The sequence below is a fragment of the Epinephelus lanceolatus genome, chromosome 2 (genome assembly GCF_041903045.1).
Source record: "Epinephelus lanceolatus isolate andai-2023 chromosome 2, ASM4190304v1, whole genome shotgun sequence".
NCBI classification, from domain to species: domain Eukaryota; kingdom Metazoa; phylum Chordata; class Actinopteri; order Perciformes; family Serranidae; genus Epinephelus; species Epinephelus lanceolatus.
In genome coordinates this window covers 41,448,718-41,472,066 of record NC_135735.1, presented here as the reverse complement: position 1 = coordinate 41,472,066, position 23,349 = coordinate 41,448,718, and the positions used below count along the sequence as shown (strand labels likewise).

The window sequence follows — 23,349 nt, the reverse complement described above, 5'->3', positions numbered from 1 at the left end:
GCTATGGTTTTCTGATTGCACTAATTTTATGTGGAGAAATACAATGTAATGTTCTTATCTGGGCTAGCTTACAGATAGAAAAGCAGAAGAGACTCCACTTCCTAGATCATGAACATTTCTTGCACCCAAAAATATGGACGGTAAAGGTCAAACTCTTTAAGCTCATATGCTGAAAACACACCAAGCAGTGGTGAAGTGCAGCCTGCAGCAAGCTGCCATGCAAGGTCTATGGAAAGCTGCAGGGGCCGCTCTGAGCCACAGCTGTTACATTTTGCTAAATTAAAAGTTGGGGATAGTTAAACTTTTAGCTGCAGGTAGTGGCCAGAGAACACACACAACCAATCACTTAACAAAGTCCTGTGACTCCTATGGCCTGTTGACCTATGTTACAAAGAATTTCTTCCCACCTGAAACACATTTACACGCCTCTCAGCCACAGAAGAATGTTATTATTGCAGCGAGCGACACTTTGACACTGCTTCATGTGTTTTCAGCGTTGCATCAGTTTTGATGACAGAAAGAAGACATCAGTGGGCTACTTTGTACTGGAAACAGTGTTAACAGTAAAAGAAGTGAATACTACAACTGTCCTTGGAAAGTTACCAAAGCACTGTACAGCGAAGGGAAAAATGCTGTTGGGCTTACCGATCAATGTTTCTTTGTCCATTTTCACATGCCTTTTCAATTTGAAAAAACTTGAAACAGACTTGTAGCTTACTAACCTTCCCTCCAAATTTTGACATCAAATTTATTAAGAATATTAATTTAGACAAAACTTCTGCTTAATCAGGTTTTAGCATTTAGGTAGCCTGTGTAACATCTGCTGACTCACCATTTGCCACTTTGGCATAAAGTGCCAGTGGTTGTACCGTTCTATTGACTCTCCTATGTTACATAAATGAACAATAAGAGCAATAGAGCAGTACAACAGATTTATGTTACATGCTATTTCCTCCTCTCTTTCCCCTCCCTTCTCCCACCCTCACCATATTCATGACGGTGAGGACATAGGTGGTGACGTTGTCCCTGCCGTGTTTCTCCAGCATCTTCCTGTCTGCCACCACCAGGGTCTCCACATTCAGGCTCCCCACCCTGTTGGAGTTAATGGGCGATCTCTTTGCCCTTCCTGGCCCGTCTGCCTCAGGTATCGCAAACTCATCAGGCATGATGAAACGCTCCTCAGCGGGAGGCTTGGGAGCGTCTAGGAGGGCAAAAAGGGAAGGACGGAAGGGAGGAGAGACAGAGGGAGGGAGAACGATACAGACAGAGCAAGAGAGAGAGAGAGAGAACTTGGCAGTGAGGGTCAAATGAATGAACTGTCTTTTTCCTGGCTCGTGCCGGGTGATAAGAGTACAGGCTCTGGTGTTGAAAGGACAGGAAATTCACTCCCCACGCTGCTTCCTACCTCTCACCACTAGAAGGGTAGATAAAACTGTGAACGAGCCTGAGGGTTCAGTAGCCTTAGGCTGAATACAATGGACACAGTGCACTCAAAAACATTTAATACAGACATTAATCTTCATAATGAATGCAGACATATCTAGAGACTGCAGTGGTTTAGGGTTAACCATTCTATAAAATATTAAATTAACATTTCATGTTATGGAGTGCTGATAATATGCAATAATGCTGTGACAATGCTTTATGTTACAGAGACCTCAGGCTAATATGTAGTGTGTCATAATGGGCAAACTGCTTTTCTTTACCCTGGCACAACAGAATCTAAATAGAATCGTCCTTTTTTGGTATATGGACGGCCAAATAAAGTTTATACTGAGACAAGAAAGTCAATAACAAGTCAAAAACTACAGCCTTTGGTTTCAATGTAAACCAGTAAGATCCTACACTGTATGCTACTGTATACTATTGTTCAGTAAACAGTTGCATCCTGAGCACCAGGGTGAACTCCCTTCAGTCCCTCCTATATTCCTATATGATTATTACCTTTATATTACGTTGTTGCTTTGATAGATTACATCATAAATTCACAATAGCAAAGGAACATGGAGCTACCAGCACCTCAGGGAACTCTGTTCAGTTCTCCTCACACTATAATGCATTTTTAAAATACAATCATAATGTTGTATTTGCATACTTAGAGTTAATAGTGCTGTGAATAATTATCTGAATTATGCATGTTGCAGTCGCATGCATGTTTACCACATGTTAATTCATGGTGTGCACTTCAGGGAAACCTCTGTAAACTAGCAAATGAGTGTTGTGGCTAAAAATGCTGGTCTGTCTGATTTACATCCTACACAGCAGTCATGTCTGCAGACCTAAGACTTATTGGTATGTATAATTTGGCTGAAAAGTGCATGAACTGACAACTCAATAAACCATTACATCACTTCCTTAACATAAATACACACTTATTAGATGGTGAAATAAAAGGAATATTAGGTTCCCTTACATACATTGCTTGCGGCGTCCGCAGAAGTGTTGCCTCTGCAGCTTTCCATGCTGGTAGTCATGGTGATGCTGCTGCTGCTGCTGCTGGTGATGGTGGAGGTACGGGTTGTCAGGTGTGGAAGAAGCGGTGTTCTCTGGGCTGCTCGATCTTCTTTGGACGATGTGTTCTGCTGAGCGTTTGTAGACTACATGCGGATGGTGACCCTCAGGGGCGCTGTAGTTGTGTTGCTGAGCCAGGTGTTGGGGTAGCGGGGCAATCAGATATTCCTCCTGAGACACACGGATCAGACCTGACTGGAAGACACACACACAAAATACATGGACAATGAGTGAAAACCACAGATTACCCACAAAACCTGGTTAAAAAATGTACACCACACCAGTGGATAACTGTGTATCATATATGTTTTATAAATCTCATGCAGTGCGCCTCACATACTGTGCAGAAACTACTTCTGCAATGGTATTTGAAAGCACAGTTGTCCAGTCTCCGTCTGGCTTTAACAGAGCTACAGTGTACTGTAGCTGAAGCAGCTGTTGAATGAAGCCAACAATCATTCCAACTCTAAACAGAGACCTAACACACATTTCACTTCCAAACCCACCCAAATCAGCCCTATCTACACTTACCACCTACCCTAACATTAGGCAGATGTGCATAGTGTGACAGTATACAGCTGTTGAAAGGAGATGATGTCTTATTTGGTTGGAAGACAGAATAGCGTTAAATTACTGAACTGAGCTTTGTTTTCAATTGATTTTAACATCATCTAAAATGTGTCCAACCAGAGACAGATAAGTCCAGGTCAGGGCTTTACCTCAAAACATAATTAATTCAAAGCAGACTACACTGCAGGACTTGTTGTTTTTTATCATCAATTACAACATTGTTGTAGAAGTTCCTGGCTTTGTTCTTCAAAATAAAGTTTATTTTGTAATTGTTCTTTTTCAATATTTAATTCAATTTTGAAAATCAAATAGGGAAAAGAATTGGTTTGGACGCAATGTTTGGTCCTACAAATGCTTATCTGAGTTCTAACTCTAAATGAAAAAACAAAGATTTTTTCTCATTCATCTACTCCTTGACTTATATGTCACTTTGAAAAAGTCAACTAATGTTCCACTGATCGCACATATGGCTACTAGAGCTGCAGTGGCTAATCAATTAACCCTTTGAAACCTGGAGCGACATCACTTTTCTTGTGCTGCTTTCAGATGCCTTTCGCAAGTATTTGAACCCTTGAACCCTGAGCAAGGTGCAATTTCTTTAGAAAAAAAACATAGGAAAAAAGCCAATGAGCAACTTGGTAAAAAAAAATGTCCCACAAAAACTATATTTATAATTATCATTATTATTATTATTATTATTATTATTATTATTATTATCACATTTTTAAAATTCCAGCTCAGAATTATTATAATTTATAATGCACTTTTTTCCATTTCCTTGTTTGTTTGTTTTAAACTTTTTTTTTTTTTTACCTAATTTTCTCTTTTTACTAATTTCTTGCAAATTTTTTGGGTACTTTCTCCTCTCGTCAATTGCCTTCTTCCCATGTTTTTGAAAGAAATCAAGCCAGTTTTACCAGGTGATACAGGGTTAATCACTTACACTAGATGTCAGCTACTCAATTTATCACCAACTAATTTGATAATTGATCAATCGGTTTAAGTAATTCTTAAAGAAAAAAGTAAAAATTCTCAGATTTCAGCTTCTTAAATGTGAATATTTTCTGGTTTCTTGTAGAACTTAATACTTTTGAACTGTGAACCAAGCATGACATTTTAAAGCATCCTCTTGGGTTTTGAGAAGTACTGATAGATATTTTTCACCATAATAATCAACAGTTTAATGGACAGTGAATATAATTATTAGTTGCAGCTGTAATGACTACCTTTTGTTTTGAGATGGTTTTTCTTGTCATATTAACATTGAAAACATTTGACTTCACTGCTGCAGAAAAAGGGCAAAATTTGCATAGCTCCTGCCTTTGTTTACATGTTTTGTCCACAGAAGAAGTACAAAGCAAATTAACATGTCCAGCTTACTACCATATTGTCACAGCAGCAGACTGTGTTTTGGGTCTTTGTTTTAGTGGAGTTGCCTGAGCTGCCCTCTGAACTGAGACACTGAGCTACTGAACCTTAAACATTCCGTCTGACCATGGAATTCTACCTAATTCACTCCACCACCCACCAAATGCACACAAAATAGCTGTGCAATCAATCAGACACACACACATCCATAGGAGCAGACGCTCACTGAGTTTATCAAAAACACATACGTGCAACCATTGACCCAATGACCTCTGACCTTTTTGTGTACATGTGTGTGTCATATACTTCCCCAGAAACTTACTGAGGTGTGTGTGTGTGTGTGTGTGTGTGTGTGTGTGTGTGTGTGTGTGTGTGTGTGACAGGGCCCTGCTCCTGTTGAGCTGACCCCATTCCCCCAGAGTATAGCAGGTGGCAAAATAAACAGAGGCAAGACAAAAGGGAAGCCATGGCGAGGCTCTTGTTGTCAAAACAGTGCCTGGATACATGGCAGGCTGCCATCATCAGCCCCATCCGTCCCTCCAACCATCCATCCATCCCTCTGTCCTTCCATCCATCCATCCTTCTAACCGTCCAGCTGCCAGCACATCTTTCATCTGTTCATAAATCATCCTCTCCATCCATCAATCTTCCATGGTTCCTTTTACAGGAAGTTAACTGTCAAACTTCATTATTTTGACTACATGTAAGGTCCACATGGTCCAGTGGTTGAAAGTTTTGTCCTGCAGTGTCAATGGTTTGAACTCCAGCACATCAGTACCTGCCAAAACAACCTTGAGCTAGATACTTCACAGCTACCTGCTCCCCCGGCATCGCAATGAAAGGCTCCACCTGCGAGCACAAGGTTGGAAAGAAAATGTACCCCCTGGGCCATGAATAAAATATATCAAATCAAAGACTTGAATTAAGAAAGAGAAGGTCCTTGGCAAAAATGACTGCCGCTTCCCAAAATAGATTGGAATTCAAAACAGAGCTCGAGGAGGTCAAAGGAGGTGTCTCCCATCAGCACACACTGCTGTCGCCTCTCATTTACCCATCTTTTCATCTGTCTTTCTGTCTGGCATTTACAACGGACCTGACCTGTAAAAATATACACCTCATCAAATATTCCTCTGTTAAAGATGAAACACTTTTAATTTTTGATTTTTTTGACTGCTCCTTCTGTCAAACATTATCAGTGTTATCATCCCGCAACACTGAGAGATAATTTCATAATTTTTGCTCCCCTCAACCAATGGCTTTAGAAAATTAGACTGAGCTTATTAATATGACATGAAAATAAGAGTTTTACACCTAAATATAAGATTATATTGTACAGTAAAAACCGCTTTAGTGATCAAGGTTACAGGGATCAACTGCTTAAATGGATCAAAATGTTTGGGACAAAGTCATTCCTATAGAAATGCTGTTTCAATAGTTCGATTACAGTAATCAAGTAGTCTGCTAAAAGTTTAATATTGGGCTTTGTCATACATGACAACACATTAAAAAAGATTTAAAACTATCTCAAGTCTATTTATTTCTAACTTTACTCCCATGACACTTTGTCTCGAAGTAACCTTGTAGCTGGCTATGTGACGCTAATGTTGTGTGCACACTGAAATCATGACGGGGAAAAAAAGAAATTTTCTCTTAATAAAAACACTTAATCATCTCAAAGCTTTTAATTGTTAGTCGTGGCTGCTAGTAATGGAGACAGAAAATGAATGCACATAATCATGTGGCCTGATAATGCCCAATCACCTAATGAAACAGCTATACTGTATTTTAACATAGTCGATAAAACTCACACATTGCAATGCTGCCTGTTTCATTACTTTATATTCATGTAGTAGATACACAGTTATCTATTTGGTGTAATCTACCAGAGAAATAGAAAAAAAAATATAATAATCATACACTTAGATTTATTAATTTGACCCAGACAAGTGTGATTACTTGAAGTGGTTTCCACTATTCATCTTTTTGCAGTGCATATTAGGGTTGGGCCAGTGGAAACATTTTGAAACCAGTTTGATATTAAGCCAAATATCGGACCAGTGTACCAAATTTTAGCACTAGGTGTCACCCTTGACTCAGCAGCTGCACATGAAAGAAAAATAATGAGACTCATGTTTGTTACTACCTCAGCTGCCGGCTTAAAGGCAGAACAGCAGTGCCCCCCAACTGTACGTTTATACAAACAGGCAAGGCAGAATAATGGCACACTTTCCCGAGAGAGAGATAAGATGAGAGAGCCCTTTTGTCTCGTTTCGTCTCCCCAAAAAACACATAAACTTTCTAGTAAACAAACATATTGTGCTTCCCCCCGCCCACTTTCACTGAAATTTGATCTCCCTCATGTTGCTGGTGCTTTACTCAGTAGTAAATTGCACACAGCCTGTCAGACACTGTGTTATTCTGATTATAAACAAATATAATACTACATTAATCATGTTGTCATATTGCTTATTACTATTGCAATACAAGTTGGAGTTAGCACCGTGACACTAGCCCTTTTTAAATAGGAATTGTGCAAATTTGCAGGAAAGCCCAATCAGTCTTCTTTCAGCATTGGCAGTGTAAAAACAAAATCGGGGAGTGCAGAAAAATGCCGCCTACCTACTTTTGTTAATACAGAATGTGCCTTTTTCGGGGCAATGGGGGGCGTGAGCAAGTAACAAAACGTGTAGCTCAGAGTGTCACGTAAACAGTGACATTCTCCGAGGGAAGCTGCAGCTGGTCAGTCCTTCGGCAATTCTCTCGTAACTCGGCCCATCAGGTGCACAATTCCTTGTCTCCCCTGTTGCGCATCTTTACAGTGTCTGTCACGTTTACGTTTCCCTCTTGCTACCAGTACTAGCTGCTCATTCCTGCTATCAGCTGTTTCCTGTTTATCCACCGCCAGTGGGTTGCACGTGCGGCGTCATCAACAGCTCTTCCCACAAGTCTTCAACAGCCCCTCCCGTGGCGGAAGGGTGCCTCGGTCTTTTTAAACTAAAAGGGTTCGGCCAATATGACTACCCTCCGAGGTGGAAAATTGGGCACCTCGGATCAACTCACCAATCCGGCTCTGTGTGTCTAAACGCTCGCAGCTTGCCAGCAAAACGGTCCAACATCGCCAAAAATCTGGCAGTGTAAAAGAGGCTACTGTCGAAAGAGGTTGCTGATGCAGGCATAGTTAAGGACAGCACTACAAACAGCTGGTGTGGCTACCCAGAAGCAAGATGTGGGCAATCCATTTAGCAACAAGAGTGCTTTGCTCAACCAGTGCTGCAGGGACTGTGGTGGTAGGAACAGAGTGAATCATCTTTTCCTCCTTGCCTTTCATTCCTGCTTTCTATCAATTCTTCTTCTTGCTCTGTGATGGCGTTGGCACAGATTGCTGATGTTGGCTACTTATTAATTTGCCATGACATGCCATAATGACAAATGACGGTTCAGCCGGTTTGCATAAAATCAAACTGGTCTAAGCTTGTACACTGGACCGGACCAGCAGAACTGGAAATCTACCAGACTCTAGTACGTCTAATTCTAGCTCATCCAAATCATCATCATACAAAGGTGATGTCATTAGTGAGTAATGCCCAACCTGCCTGGAAACTGCATTCCAACAATAACACGATAAAAAAGCCCAACTGTCTGAAGTTACTTCATTAACCTACAACTCACATCCATAACACTCTCTCTTTCTGTATCTCTCTTTTGCTGTATCACATCTGCCAGCTCTACACTTTCTTTTCCAGCAGTTAGCAGATGGAAGTGTCTGTGATGATAATGACAGGAAATTTATTCCATCTGTAGGGATGGTAATAATGGTGCCGTGTGTGTATGTGTGGATTTAATTTTCTCTTGTCAGCATGTGCTTTGTGTTTTCATGAATATCAAGGACAGAACAACTAATACAACATAACAGTTACCTGCCTTTTAGACCCAGCAAAGTAAAACATCACCTACTGCAGCCCTACACAGAACTTCATCAGTGGACCAACACCACATGCCTGTGTCAAACTCAATGCTCAGGTGCTGGCCTATTTGTTTAATGATGTGCAATAAAAAAGACAGATGAGCTGTATAGAGTTTCACAGAGTTTAAGCGCCCTCCACACACCAGAGAAAGGCCAGCTGTAGCATTGATAAAGCAGACCTCTAGTTATCTCTGTACATTAACACTTGTAAGACTTGGCTAGATTAAAGGGATGAGCTATCTCTGCAAAACACCACTTAACTTTTCTCCCACGTTCACATGCAGACTCAAATATTTCTGTGACTCTCACACAGATTCACACAGTCAGATCAGAGGTTGAACCAGGCCACCTCCAGTCAGCAATGACACTAGTTTCTACATAAGAAAAATGAGGGTTAAAAAACTCCCTCAAGACTTTTCCTTGGGTAAAGCCGATCCAAGACGCTTCAACAAACAGCTCATTCTCTTTGGCAACATAACGGTGTATGTCAGGGGAGACAGCATCTTTAGCTTGTCTCTGTATAATGTAGTCTCTTTTAAGGTTTCCTACCATGATATTATAAGGCAAATGAGTAAGTGCTTACATGCTGTTAAAGACTAGTGCCGAGCGGCGAGAAGCCCCAAGCCGGTGATTACCAAGCTCTAAAGCACATCTGCTCTCCAGCTCAGCAGTGAGTCACGTGAACAGTGTGTGGTGAGGGGGAAAAAATCATACAGGAGCAGAGAGGGCCCCTCAGGCATCAAACTTATTCAATAGAATCACAATCTGAGTAATTACAGTTTGCTCAAGAGAATTATGTGTCTTTAAAATGGGTTAAGAACCGGGTAGAAAAGAGATGGTAATTTTGGATCTTGGATCAGAAGAAGGTGGCACAACAGACAAGAGCCAAGCAGCAATGACAGGGTTATGCCCTGTCATTGCATCTGTTAAGTTTCTCCTCCTTTAACTTCAAATGAGTGTATGTCAGAGCGCACAGTTGTGCTCATAGAAGTACAACAGGATTGGTGAACTGTAGCCATTTGCAACCACTCCATTATTGGTAGTATGTCTCTAACCCTCGTCATGTACAACTGATTAGGATCACAATGTGTCAATAGCCCGGGGTCTTGTTTTGGTTCACTAATTGCCTTTGAACAACCTACTGACACCCTATGAGCATGTCTGGGGAACAAAGCAGAGGTGGGCAGACACAAAGAGAGAAACTAATGGTGTTGGATTAGTCTTTTGTCATTTGGAGCCTTTGGGCACGGTCCCACTCACTATCCCATGAGGACACAGTAGGGAACAGGAGGACTACTCCCACACCAGCCCATACAAATGGAAATGTCCTCCTTCAAAGTGCTGTTAATTGCTCTTTAACTAGGTTACAGTGCAGCCCTAACCCTTCTACTGACTTGAAAATTCAGAGATGCTGTGATGCAAATGATGTAAAAGGGTAATTTATTGAACTTAACTCTGCTGGAATGCACATAAATGTGTTGTGATTTGTTTGGTTGAAATTTTTCCATTTTCCAGCATTAGCACATGGAGCTGGAAAGGTGGAGGTTGCAGAGATGGGAAGTTTGCTATTTCTACATATCTGCCTGCCACACCCTAACACCCAGAGGAGCTGAATGAACTGAAGGTTATAATGGACGCACAAAGGAAAACACTGTTGCTATAATAGGTTGCCATATCCACTGGTGATAAAATACTATAGTATATTCAAGGGCATGAATTAATTCAGTCACAGATTACTTCTCATTTTTCACACAATTCCAGGGCTGAAAAAAGTAGTACTGATCCCTTTCAAGAACTTTTTTTTATACCTGTTTAAGACTGTAGACTGTATAAAACTAATGGACGTAGCCACCATGACATCACCCATTTGTTTGTGGACCCATGTTTAGAAGCCTCGAGTTCAGCATTTTGGCCATCATCATCTTGGATTATTCGGAGCCTTAAGTGAATGTATTAGGATGAATGGGTGGAGTTGTGGAGGAGCGAAGGGTGGCTATGACTCATAGACAGGGGAGACGCCTGTCAGAGGGCTTGTCACTCAAATGGCCACACCCTCCATTGTGTACAACTTTTAGTCAAAACAAAATTTAAATGTGTGAAAGTTTGCTCTAGAGACATTAACTGCTTGTTCTACAAGGTTACAAACTTTTACTTCTCCTGTAAAGTTGGACATTTTTACATGGGGGCTCTGCAGGGATTGACTCGCCTTTGGAGCCGGCCTCTAGTGGCCATTCAAGGAGCTGCACCATGCGTGTCACCATGTGTTATCCTTCCTGGCTCCAACCTGGAGCAATACAGGTCTGATAGCTCCGCTGGGGTATAAAAAAAGGTGATAACTACAATTTTCCAGTGAAAAAACAAAACAAAAACTATGAAGCAAAACCCATACTGCTCTGAACATGAACAGCCCCTGCATACACCAAAAGAGTGTCCTGTCATTAAGGGAACAGAGGGTGAAAGACTGAGTTATATTCTAAGGAGATAGTTGAGGGAGCTAACAACAAACTGCTCGGTGATATTTCAAATTTATATCTATGTATTTATTTGTTACATTTTGTTTTACAAAGTTAGGAAGGCAATGTTTAAGTCAAGCCACATGTGGCCTTACACATAAAAGAATCATCCCAGTCTCTTTCACACAATGTTATCAATTAAACACTTGTATCAGAGTGGTGCTCTGTAACTGCCGATGCCCAAAGCTGAGGTATCTGTTTTGGCATTTTGGACTGAAAAGTCAGATTAGTGCATCTCTAATTATGAGTATAAGACCACGGTTGAAAGACACCAGAATTTGTCTTTGAGCTAGCTGTGTTCTTTTTCAAAAGTCCTGTTCATATAGGACGATGGAGGTGAAAAGCCCCTTTCAGAATGTCAGACAGAGGGGGGCTCGCGAGAGCTCCAAATCCACTGTTTTCTCCACATTCCACATGTCCCTACTTTGGCTACTCTTTATGGTTTCTTCTTACTGCACCATTCCCCTTAGTGTCTGCACTGATGGAGGCAATGTAATTTCCAAAAAGAGATGTGATGAGTTTGACCAAAACCTGGTTCAAGTTCTAAATAACAGATGCAAAAGAATGATAGATTCACTTCATTTCCACGCTTTCAAATAAAACTTTCACTGTTGCTATGTATCAAACACCAAGAAATATTTACTGTCCTGTAGTTTATTGACCTCTTGTACCTACGACTACTAATGTTTCATGATGACTGACATTTCCCTGCACCTGCAGAGCTAGACACTGGAAAAAACAACGTAAACTTTGCTTTTTACTCAATGTGGACAGGTCATCCAGCCTTGTCTTGAGAGACCATACATCCATTTTCATTTCATTTGTCATCCAGTCCAAAGAAGCGCCACTTAACCCAGCCTCTAACTATCTTTACAAACAAAACTTGTCACATAAGCAACAATATCAACAGATCCCAGAAGAGAGCATAGCCCATGTAGACAATTGTGGAAATGACACAACACATACTCTGAATTGAGCTGTCATCGCAGTCAGCAAAGACTAAATAAGAAAATACATTGATACTCTACATGAACTTGGCAGTACTTGTTTTTTTTTACCATAAGTCTGGGCTGTTTTACCACAGCACCAGTGAATACAGTGCATTGGCGACAATAGTGGGTCAGATTTGATGTATGGGCTCTGTTTGTGGAAGTTGCAGCATCCACTTGAGGACCTCAACACCAGCCATTAGTCTTGTGTGAGAAAGACCTTGCACAGACTAGAAAGGACACACAAGCACACACACATATACAAGCAGGCATGCAGACGTTCTGTTTTTTTTCTCTCCCTTTCACACACACAACATCCCACACCCATGCTGAGAGCCTGACCCCCCTCTCCTGCTGGCATCTAACAGTGGGCACTACATCACTGTCAGCGTCCAGACCACCAGGGAACGGCTCCGGGCCACTCTCCTCTTGTAGCGCCAAGCTCTGAGCTCCTCTGTGGCCCAGCCCAGTCGCTGAATTATGGCCAAGCCAGAGAGGCATATTGTAGTAGGGAGACGTTCCAATTTGTTGGCCTTTACAGAAAACAGACAGGTACAAATGGCCTGACTGCTGGCTGGAAATTGGTCATTCAAGTGTCATTTTAACTCTACTAAAGCCTAAGGGATTTGGAGCACACTGACAAACACATGCACATAATATGTTGTCTCAGCCCTACGGATGAGTAATCATATATTGTCTCAGCTCCACAAGGAGTCTAATGGGATTACAACATCTACACATGTTAAATATTCAAACAGAACAAGTGAGTGTTTAAATGTATGCCTTTTGGCCAAACGGTTTCACTTTCCAGATGTAGTTTACGGACACTCTTTCAGATATTTGAATGTCATTTCAAAATCCCATACAGCAGTTTTGGAGTAGAACTGACTTTTAAATCATCAATTGTTCCTGTCATACATATTCAATTGTACAAAACAACCAAAGGACTTAAGAGGCTTTGATGCCAGCAACAGTTTTGCAAGACAGGATGTCACATTTTCCCAACAAGTAATGGAACGCAAACTCTCATATATTCACATAGTGATGTGCTCTACAACCGCAAGCCCTGCAGAGGCCAGACTACATGCAGCATCATTAACGAGACCCCGGGAAAAGAGCAAATGCATTCTTCACACCACAGGGAGCTATGTGCCTGGTAGAGACAGACAGAGGTCGTAGGTTGAGCTCCCCTCTTACGGTCACTGCTGGTTGCCACAACACGCGGCACCGTGTCAACGACAACCATCAGACAGGTTTGATCTGAGCTGCCTGAAAGATGAAGGGGAGAAAGGAGGAGGTGTGTACTGACACTTTCTCTAGTGTTTTTTCTCTCACACATGGGTGTGCAAACACACATTTGAGCTGTAAACTGTGATACCTGGGGGTTGCTGGGTCATTAGGCCGACACAATCAAGAAGTCTCCCGAGATTAACCATGGTTAATGGTTAAGTATGTTTAGTTTATAATGTTTTCTAAGAGTCTGCATTATGAGAAGCTCACCAGGACTAAAGCCACGTTACTACAGAAATGTAAACAGAGGCAACTGACAAGGAAAGGGAACCGAGACACTGTGATGCAAACTTCAAACATACACTGCGATAAAACTACTTTAAACACACAATGTGATCACTCAATTAATGCTGCCTGCTGAGCCAGATCAGACTGTATCGGACAGATCCTCATCTCATGATAAATTTAGTTTCTAAAAGATGGTCTAAACCAACAAGTTCTCCAACCCACACAACCACATAAATCATTTGTTACTACCCTCTAACACATATGCCTCTTTTACACTGCCTCTTCATGGCAAGAATTCCATGCTGTTATGCCACCTAACTGTTCTGTATAAAAGGTACAATCATGGAATTGGTGAACAGAGTTGTCTCGCCTTTAAGCCAGTATCAGAGGTAGTAACAGCACTAAAACGCTGTCAGTATAAATTTGGACAGCTGGCAGGACAGAATCATGGGCGGCACAGGTGTGACTTTCAGACGACGTGTTATGTCTTCGACCCACTGTGGAAGATTTTAAAAGCAGCTGGAATCAGTTAGATGGCTAACTCATAGAAGAAGAGCATTGGTCAAAAATGTCCACAAATTGGGAAAACAATGAGGGTCAGGGATCCAACGCTTTTGATTCCACTATGCCGGCATGCTGTCTAAAATCACACACTGGAGCGAAATGATGCTGCTGCTGGTTGGTTCTGTGTGAAAATGCAAAGGTGGGATGAAGAATGGACAGCGGCCCTATAGCACAATCTCCATGTGAAAGGGGCCATAGTTGCTAAAAGTGCAACCCGTAGGCCAATGGCAGCTGTCAGAAACATTTTGTGTGGCCCCCTTCAACATGACATGAACTGCATATTATATTTAATTATATTATATATAGCATTATATTTACATTTAAACCATCTGTGATCCATTTCCACTTTGATTTTAATTATCTTCCATTTAATACACTACTCGACTACTGTGTCAAATTGTGCCCCATAAGTAGCATCTGTCAGGTTAGAAAGGACAACTTGTAGAAAGCTACTGGCTGCCTTGCAACTAATGGCTCCTTGCACGTGTTGCAGGAACAATGTGCGGTCATCAATGATAGTGCTATTAGCAGTTTTAGTAGACGACTTGGTAGTTTGATGTGGAAGTGAGATGAAAAGGCCACCAGGGAAACTGATGTGTGGTTGAGGAGAAAAGGAAGTTTCAGGAAAAATGGATAGACTCTTACTTAGTCGCACCTCGGGGGACAGATTAAAGGTTCTTTTCTGCAAACAGATGAAGCTGAGTTTGATGTTGAACACCATTGTAAGACCAATCACAAATCCTACAACAAGTTCATGAAGAGTGCAAAAAATGAGGTTAAACAGTTTCCACGAGATGTATCTGGATAACAGTTTTCACAAATCTTGTGAGAAGTAGTGAAGGTGTAACACAGACAAGCTATGTGGTTGCTCATGAAATTGCTAAGTGTGGTTAGCCGTTCAGTGATGAAGAGTCTAGGATAACGTTGTGAAATGGTCACAGTTGCACCAAAACCACTTCATTAGGCTTAGGCAACAAAAGTACTTGGTGAGGTTTAGAAAAAGCATCCTAGTTTGGGTTAAAATAAGTAAATTTGTTATTAACATAATGTGATATATGACACATTAATTACATTGTTAAAATAACTCAACAGTGACTTTTGGTTTCACACGGGACACAAACAATGGTAAAAGTCCTGTGTTTTTCTTATCCATGCACCTCAACTTCCTTCCTTCACTGATTTGATTTTTATTAAATCACGTGGCTTCCTCACAACTTGATACCATCCACTATGCACACAGTGTATCAACCTAAGTACTTAGAGAACGCCACAGTAAGAGAAATAATGATCCCTTTAACAGTACCTATTGGTCACTCTGAACCTCGGAGCTCAGTTTCCATAGAGTCTAACCTGTCTCTGACCTGGCCTACAGGGGCTTAGAAAAGGTCACAGTAAAGGTCATGGTCAGCTCAGCCACAGCCCCAAAAGTCAGCCCAGCATGGGGTGTATCCAACACTCAAATGTTTCAGTAGTGAAGACATGTCATGTGAGTAATGGCCTAAGGTGTTACATTTAAAGCAGTAACACAGGGCAACTTTAAAAATGTTGCAGCAAGTGTATTTCTTAAAGCTCACAAAGTCCAATGCAAATAATGCAAATTGTATAAATATCACTCCAACACTGACATTGCCCATGAGTCTTAAATATGGCATAGCCATAGCATAGCCAACTGGGAGCAGAGAAAAAACAAATTCAGATGATTTCATCTGCAGGAAAAGATATTTCAGATGATGTTTAAGTGAGGCAATTTGGTGCTGGGCAGATATTGCTTCCAAAATGCCAATGGCCCCAGAGCCAGTGTTTGTCAGTTTTAGGCGAGAAACAAGGCTGGGCAACATGGCCGCGGATGGGGACCCACTCCCTATATAGATATAACAATGTTTCTAAGGTAGAGAGAACACGACAATTCTTATTTATTGTATACTTAATATAAAATATTCAAATTGCTTAAACCCCTCTAAATCCTACACACTGGACCTTTCAGTTCAAGCACAAAAGCCAAACACTTGATGGTCCCAACTTCACCCATTTTTAGGATTTGCTTCTTTTGTCTGACTTAAAGCACTGAAAATCTAAATTTAACATCTTTGGGTTACACACTGCTGGTCGTAAAAAAAAAAAAAAGTTGCAATTTGAAGGTGTCATCTTCACACCATGGACACTGATGTGTTTTTTTGATGGTTCGTCTTTGCCATTTTCTGGTACTCCAAAGAGTTATTCAATCAAACAGAAAAAACTGACATACTGACCCGTTTTAAATATCTATTTTTCCTACTGTTCTAGAAAGTGTGTAGCCTTAGATCAGTGCAAATCCTTTGGTGTATTTTCACTATTTTAATTATCTGTCTACTGTAGTTTTTCATTTTTCATTTCAAGCTGCAAACAAGTGTCAAAATTCCAATAACATTCTGAGGATAAATAGTTTAACTATTTTTCTCACGGGCACCAGCACAGGCCCGGCAGCGCAGGTCTCCATTCTGCCCTCTTCACCCCAGAGAGAAGAATCCTATCCTGGGAAGGGGCTGGAAGGACAGAGGGGAGCAGTAAATTACTTCTCTACTCCGCATTCACAGAGAACCTTCACTTCATACTAGGACCTGTGAGAGTCCAGGTTGACACCATTCAACCACCCACCCCCATACACACGAGCAGAGAGGATTGGGGTCAACCAGAAAAGAGACCTCAGATGAGAAACCCTCAAAAGAAGAAAGAGAGAGGATGCTCCACCCCTCCTCTTTCAAATCAGAGAGCATTACATCTGAAACGACATCCTTTCATCTCTCATGCAAAAGGAACAGACAACTTAATTTCACTCGAAAACATGAGCGTGGTGCTTCATAAGGACACGGAGAGTGTAATCAAAAAGCAACAAATAACACCATGTTCAATTAATGGGGATTTACAGTAGAAAATCCCTCTTTGCCAGTTATCCATCCATCCGGCCCTGCTCTTAATACCATCTCGCCCTGGTCTTCATTTAAACAGCGGAATCCCACTTCCATCTGCTTGGCCCAGGCCAGGGTGAACGTTAAAAAAAAGAGTTTGGCCCAGTAGCTGGTGCTGATATCTCTACTGCTATTAGCAAGCAGGGTCAAGTCCAAAAACCCTATTTCAGACACTTTCTTTTCCCTTTTCTCCTCTTTCCTCTGCACTGTTGAAAGGAGACAATGACATGAAGTACGAGGAAGCTCTTTTTCTTTCTTTCTCCCCCTCTCTTGCTTTCACCCCATTTCTCCTCCAAAGCCCTTTGATATAAACAGTCCATCTCTCCAACTCTCTATAAAGAGACCATCCAGCCTCCCTGGGAGCTTCCACCCAGACAATGAATTCGCATTATTCTTGCACAACACTTTCTCTTTCTAGCGCAGCGCTCCCAGCCCAGCCTGGCTCACTTCTCATTCATTATTTCACTCTCTTTGCTTTTCTCTCTCTCTCTTGTGTTTTCCTGGATTTCCCCATCTTCTTTTCTTTTTTTCTGACTTTTTCCTCTTTGCATTGTTTAAATCCCACCTTAATCTCTCTCTCGAGCCCATCACTGCATCAAGCAGGCTTGAATGGCTCTTTCCTCATTTGTACTTAATCCAAATATTCTGGGTAGAGGCCTAGATGAAAAGCAAGGGTCAACTGCTTTCATTGTTCTAAGCTTCGCAGCAGTCCAACAATGACACACAGACTGATGCACTAAGAGAAGGCGACAGAGGGAGGAACGAAAAGGCCCAGAATTCACTTTCGAAGCGCTTGTCATTACATTCAACTTTTATTTTTCTAACAATGATGCTTATCTGCCAGAGATATAACAACATGAGTCAATTTAACAGGCCGAGTGAACATCCAAACAACGATGGCCCTGGGGTGGCACTTGGAAGAGGAAGAAGAAGAAAAAAAAACAATGCAAACGCTTGTGAGGAGTAAAAAATAGATCAAAGTGTTCGTCCCGGCCCATTCAATTGCAATCATGACCCAATCACATTGTGTTCTCGCAGCGCTTTTAAGTGAACGGGTCAGTGGTGTTTTATTGTGAGTGGGAGCTAGCCTAATGAAAGGGACAATGCAAAGATTAGCAGTGCCAGCGAGGCGGCTCAAACTCAAACCCTGGCTTTAATTGCTGCAAACAAGAGGAGATGTAGAGGCAGGGCAAACAGAGGACAAAAGAGCAGGGCAGGCGCACAAGGAGGAGGTATGAAGCCTGGATGATAAATGGAGGTATGGTTTTTATGGAGGTGTAGTGTGTCCATCTGGTCCAGGCTGGTGTGGGATATGTCAAGGAATGTGTGAGTGCTGGTGGGCCAGAGGGTCCAGGCACCTCATAAACCACGAATGAATGCATATTGTAGGCCTAATTACAGAGTACTTGTGGTGGAAAAATTTCTGAACCTTAAATGTTCAGAGTTAACACAAATCAATGAAAGTCCATAACTCAAGCCCAAACATAGCATCACTGATATCACCAATTATGTGATTTGGTTTTCCTAAGAGTGAAAGTCAAGTCAGCACATCATGAAAAGATTGGGAATTTTATTTAATTGTTTTAATGGTTGAAATTGTCACAGAACTTCGCTATAAATCTCATGCCCGTGCATGAAGTACAGAGCTGGAGTCACAACATGTTAAGCTTCGTAAGCAAAAAGAGGAGGCAGAGGAAAACAGCTAGCTAACCTGGCTCTGTTCAAATTGAAAAAGGACGGCTATGACTGGACCGAAATGTGAAAATACAATTTTTGGTTTTACGATGACATAAATCGCTGCTATTCTTGACAAACAACTCTTCGTCCATTCACTCAGTAGCCTACTCCTATGCAGCACTTTCAGCCTATGTCAATATGGTTAGCTAGTTGCACCACATAACACCCTGAAAACACAAAATGTTGCTTTTACATTTCTATTTTTGTATGGGTTAAACAAACCAGATACAATATGTTAATGAGTGAGTTTGGTGTTGGTAGGTTTTTTTTTATCACTTTGGAACAATAGCTGTTCCCAGTGTTTCCAGCCTGTAAGCTAGGCTAGCTGGAGCACCAGCTAAGCAGCATACAGCAACAGGTTCAAGGTATTTTCATAAACTCACAGATGTCTGTCAAGGCTTTAAATTCAAAATTGTGTTGTTAATGCGCTAACTGGCTAACTAGCGTGAAAACAGTCTTCCAGTTCCCCTTTTGAGTGACGAATACCCATAGACTACCAACACTTGTAGATTATTTTCTCTCATTCAGGCACAGGACATCTGTGCTAGTCGGCCATCAGCTGTAGTCTTTGCAATGTGTTCATGAGAAAGTTTTTGGCAGAGACACAAGCGACATGAGGCAACGCAAAAGTGGGCTTTCATTGCCACTAGTTCTTTAAAGTCAGTTTGGTGCGTCTGGGCCTTAGAGGTTTGCATTGGGAACAATGTGCCCAAATCACAAAGTAGGCTACTTAGCTAAGCTAACGTCACTAATGGGGCTAAAGCCAGGTTAAACCTGTCCTGATTCCGGCTCGGTAATAATACCACGGAGCTGACGTTATTGATCTTTTCTCTTCATTCTTTGAAAGAATCCAAATTTCCCAAAATGCTGAGCTGTTTTTTCTAATATTTATATACCTAGCACACCAGTGGGTGTGGTGACTGAAGAAAACTGGAAATAACAGTGACCAAAACTTAGCAAAGACACAAAGAAATAAAGGCAACAACATGGAAAATGTGATGAAGACACTTTTCCACAAGGCCACACAACCAGTCCTCCACTTGCAGACAATCATACAATTAGTGCTGGTGTCAACAGCTGGACTTGTGGGCCAGCTAGACTGTTCACCACTAACAAAGCCAGTGTGGATCAATCTTTCTTTCTGTAAATTCACCGTCCGCAACAAGATAACAAAATTAGTTCTTGCAGGATTTACATGTGGTGAGAGAATGAGTCGATATAGTCTTCTTCAGACAGTCCTCTCTGATCAATACGCTGGGTGTGTTTGTCATGTGTGCTGGCGCAACAATAAACACTTCAGCTGAATTTTGTGTTTTCCGTTTTCATGTGCTGTACTGTCACTGCAATGTAACATTTCTCTCCTCATCTGCTCTCCTCCTTTCATCCTTCCATTCTCTTTTTCCGCTCCTCCCAACATTCAAAGAAGTGCCTCACAAAGCACGAGAAACCGATGCTTACACTCATGGGTAATGATGTCATGTTACAGTTCACCCATATAACCAAGGTCTGCATTGTGCAGACAATGAAGCATCAAAACAATCAGGTCATTGGAGGACAGAGGGCTTTAAGGGCATAAAGGGATGGAGCTTGAGGTAGGGGTGGAGCAGAAAGTCTGTTTTCACAATGTCCTCTAAACTTTTCAGAAAATGAAAATGTTTGATTTAACTTAGACTGGTTTGGAAATGTTTCATCAACCCAAGGGATGATTTTCTCAAACCATGTAGAAACCATGTAATTTGCTTAAAGAGATAACCCTGTCAGCAATTTAGAGTAAAACAACAACATGACAAAAGCTCACAGTGTTTCAATAGCCATTAAGTTCCTGGCAGTCACCTACCAGACCAGAGCATGTCGATATGGCTGCAGAGGAGGCCGACAGGTTACGGATAAATCCCTGATACAGGCAGTTGTGAAACCCTACATCACCCATCACTGTGGCGATGCCATCTGAGCCAAGCGTCTGCACGGTGAACCCCGGGCCAACCACAGGGGACGGATGCAGGTCCAGGTGCATGTCCTGCCCAAAGGCCGAGAGCCGGTAGTGCAGGGAAGAAGAGAGTGACCTCCTGTTGCGATGGATTTGCCTGGTCACATCGTGGGTCAGGTATTCTCCCTCAGAGTCTACCTCCACTGGGGTTACAAACACATAGTCTGAGGAGAAGAATGATGGAAAGGAAGTCACGTAAGAGCGCCAACATCAAATACTCTATTCAGTGACTGCTGTTTGGCATTCACACTTTCTAACATCCTGCATCAACTCCTTTTACTTCAGTTGGTTAGTTCCAACATTTTCCTAAGTGTATTTGGCCAAGGAGGAGTGCGAACATTTGCATTTAGTCATTCCTTATACATATCAGTGGAGACAGTGGAAATAGCGAATGACACCATACTAAATTACTTTGCATTCTACTTTTACTGCTGTAAAGCTAATGTTGTTGGATACACTCTTTTACCCCTTTAAAAGAAAGCTACAAGCCTCTGCACTATTTACAATCAATTGCTGTTGACAGTTCAAATAACTGATAAAAGCAATCTGATATCAAACATCACAGATGTGATCGAAGCAGCTCCACATGGTGTCACATTTTTGCAAGATGCAGCTGGAACACAACATTCATTACCAGCATCTAAACCGATCTGCCAATAGGAAACAAAACCCGTCACTGAAATGAGAATCTGGTGCTGGAGTGAAAGGTTCAGTGCTCAGCTGTTGCTCAGAGCGCAGCACTTCATATGGATCACAGATGGCTTTTAACAGAAGCCATAACTCCAGCACGATACATCACATGGGTTAATACTTCAGAACCAGAGGTTGTGAATATATGATGTTCTGATTTCACACAGTTGTCATGGTGTTCCAGTCAGATAACATGCTAAAATGATTTATTTAATAACCTTTTCAACACAGCGGAGCGGTGTGAGACTCCACATTAAAAGCAGAAACTTGAAACACCATTAAGTTTTATAACAAACTCTCTTTCAGCCTTGGCAATGTGACAGTGGTCCTGACTGTCTATGTTCTTCACCTATACCCAACAGCAACGTGACTATGGGGAGAATCGGGATGCTTTCTTCACAACCAGAGGAAAACTGTCCACCTCCCTTCTTCCCTCAGTAAATCAAAGTATGTAAATCATCCTAACTTCTGTCTTTGGTTTCTATGGGTCAAAGCAGCCAGAGGGAATCCCTGCACTCATTGGCCTGTCTCCAGCCATTGCAGCAGTGGTTTCCTAACTTTTTTCTTTTACAGCATCATGTAAGATGTAGACATGACACCCCATTTAACAGTAGAAATATAAAAATTGTAATATTCAAGATCATCTTTGGCAGCCACTGGTCCAATAACTGAACCCATCACTGCCATATATCTCAGTGTATTCACATTCTCTCTACAAACGTGGAATCAAGCCAGCTGGAAGAAACATCCAGAGATGTCAAAAGACAAGCACTCACCATGATTTAATCCGTGGCTGTCGCTGAGAGAATAGCTGGCCGTAACGGTGTGGGAGGTGTGAGAGCAATAAATGTGCAGCGTCTGCAAAAAAAAGAAGAAAGATATAAACGAACAGGTAGCAACAGGTTGCAAGCACTGCAAGAAGTGGAAGCCAAAAGATAAATAATGATAAATGGAGCTCCTCTGTTGAAACATGAGGTGCACTCGCGTCTAATTTGGGATGACAATCACTTGTCTTTCTTTTCACCACAATCAGTGACCAAAGCAGTGCACACACCACTTTGTTGCTGATGCAGAAAAGAGACACATGTTTGTTTTGGTCCCAAACTAGAATGGTGCATGTGATGGATTTCAGAGTGTATACGTTTGTAAGGAAGTGTCACATGCCTTGATAATATTCCAGGACAAGAGGGTAGACAGGAGCTTGACTGAGGTGCAGCCGACCAGCGGGATGGGTAAAGTCCATATCAGAAGAAAAATGCAATCCATGGTGATGGCATGCAAGCGTACACCTCCCCCGTTACCTCCTAAAAGAGCGCAAAAGTAGTAATAACCTGCGGTATCGCATAATGCAATATGCACGCATTGTTTAGTTGTTCTGTTCCCCGCTTTGCTCGTTCAGGTGAAGTCGGCAGCTTGCAGCAGCCGGTGGTGCGCACAGACGCAGCGCGCACTCATGAGTGTGTGTGTATGTGTGTGTGTGTGTGTGTGTATATGTCTGTGTGTGTGTGTGTGAGGAGGAACGGTGGGTAGTGGTGTCGGGGATCACCGGGAGGAGCGCTGACTGAGCACTCAGCCCGGCTCTGTGAGAGTCGGCCTGCAGGATGGAGCACAAGTCAGCGGGCAGCAGCCAATCAGCGCGCAGCATCTTTTACCACGCGCAGATAAAAGAGAAGAAAAAGAGATTCTCCTCCTGGCAGCAGCAGGACTGTTGCTGCCTTTAGGTGCCGCTCGTAAATTTCTACTTTGAAAGCTTCGCGAGGAGAGCTATGACTTACTGGTTTTAAAATTGGTTCCGCAAGGTTGTTTCTTTGTAGTGGCAGAGTGTTGTGGGGGAAATAGACAGCAGGCACGTGACTTTTCCAGTATTTTTCTCAAATAGAAGTGTAATAACAAAGACCTGAACAATTCTGCTTTTGTCAGTGATGAGAACAGTCAGTGATGTGAAGTACTGAACAACTCTGGGGTACTTTACTTTTTCTGTGTTTGCTACTTG

At 41.9% G+C, this 23,349-nt stretch overlaps 1 protein-coding gene across 1 annotated transcript in view; it reads right to left on the bottom strand.

The window, feature by feature from the left end:
- Positions 1–22,924, bottom strand: part of adamts18 (ADAM metallopeptidase with thrombospondin type 1 motif, 18) — a 77,435-nt gene extending 54,511 nt beyond the window's left edge. The window contains exons 1-5 of the mRNA XM_033639122.2: positions 22,521–22,924; positions 22,133–22,214; positions 20,517–20,830; positions 2,418–2,706; positions 987–1,201 (exon numbers count right to left, since the gene is read on the bottom strand). Coding sequence (XP_033495013.2) covers positions 987–1,201; positions 2,418–2,706; positions 20,517–20,830; positions 22,133–22,214; positions 22,521–22,622 — 1,002 coding nt within the window. The 5' untranslated portion in view covers positions 22,623–22,924. The remainder of the gene's footprint in view (positions 1–986; positions 1,202–2,417; positions 2,707–20,516; positions 20,831–22,132; positions 22,215–22,520) is intronic.
- Between the last annotated feature and the right edge of the window lie 425 nt (positions 22,925–23,349).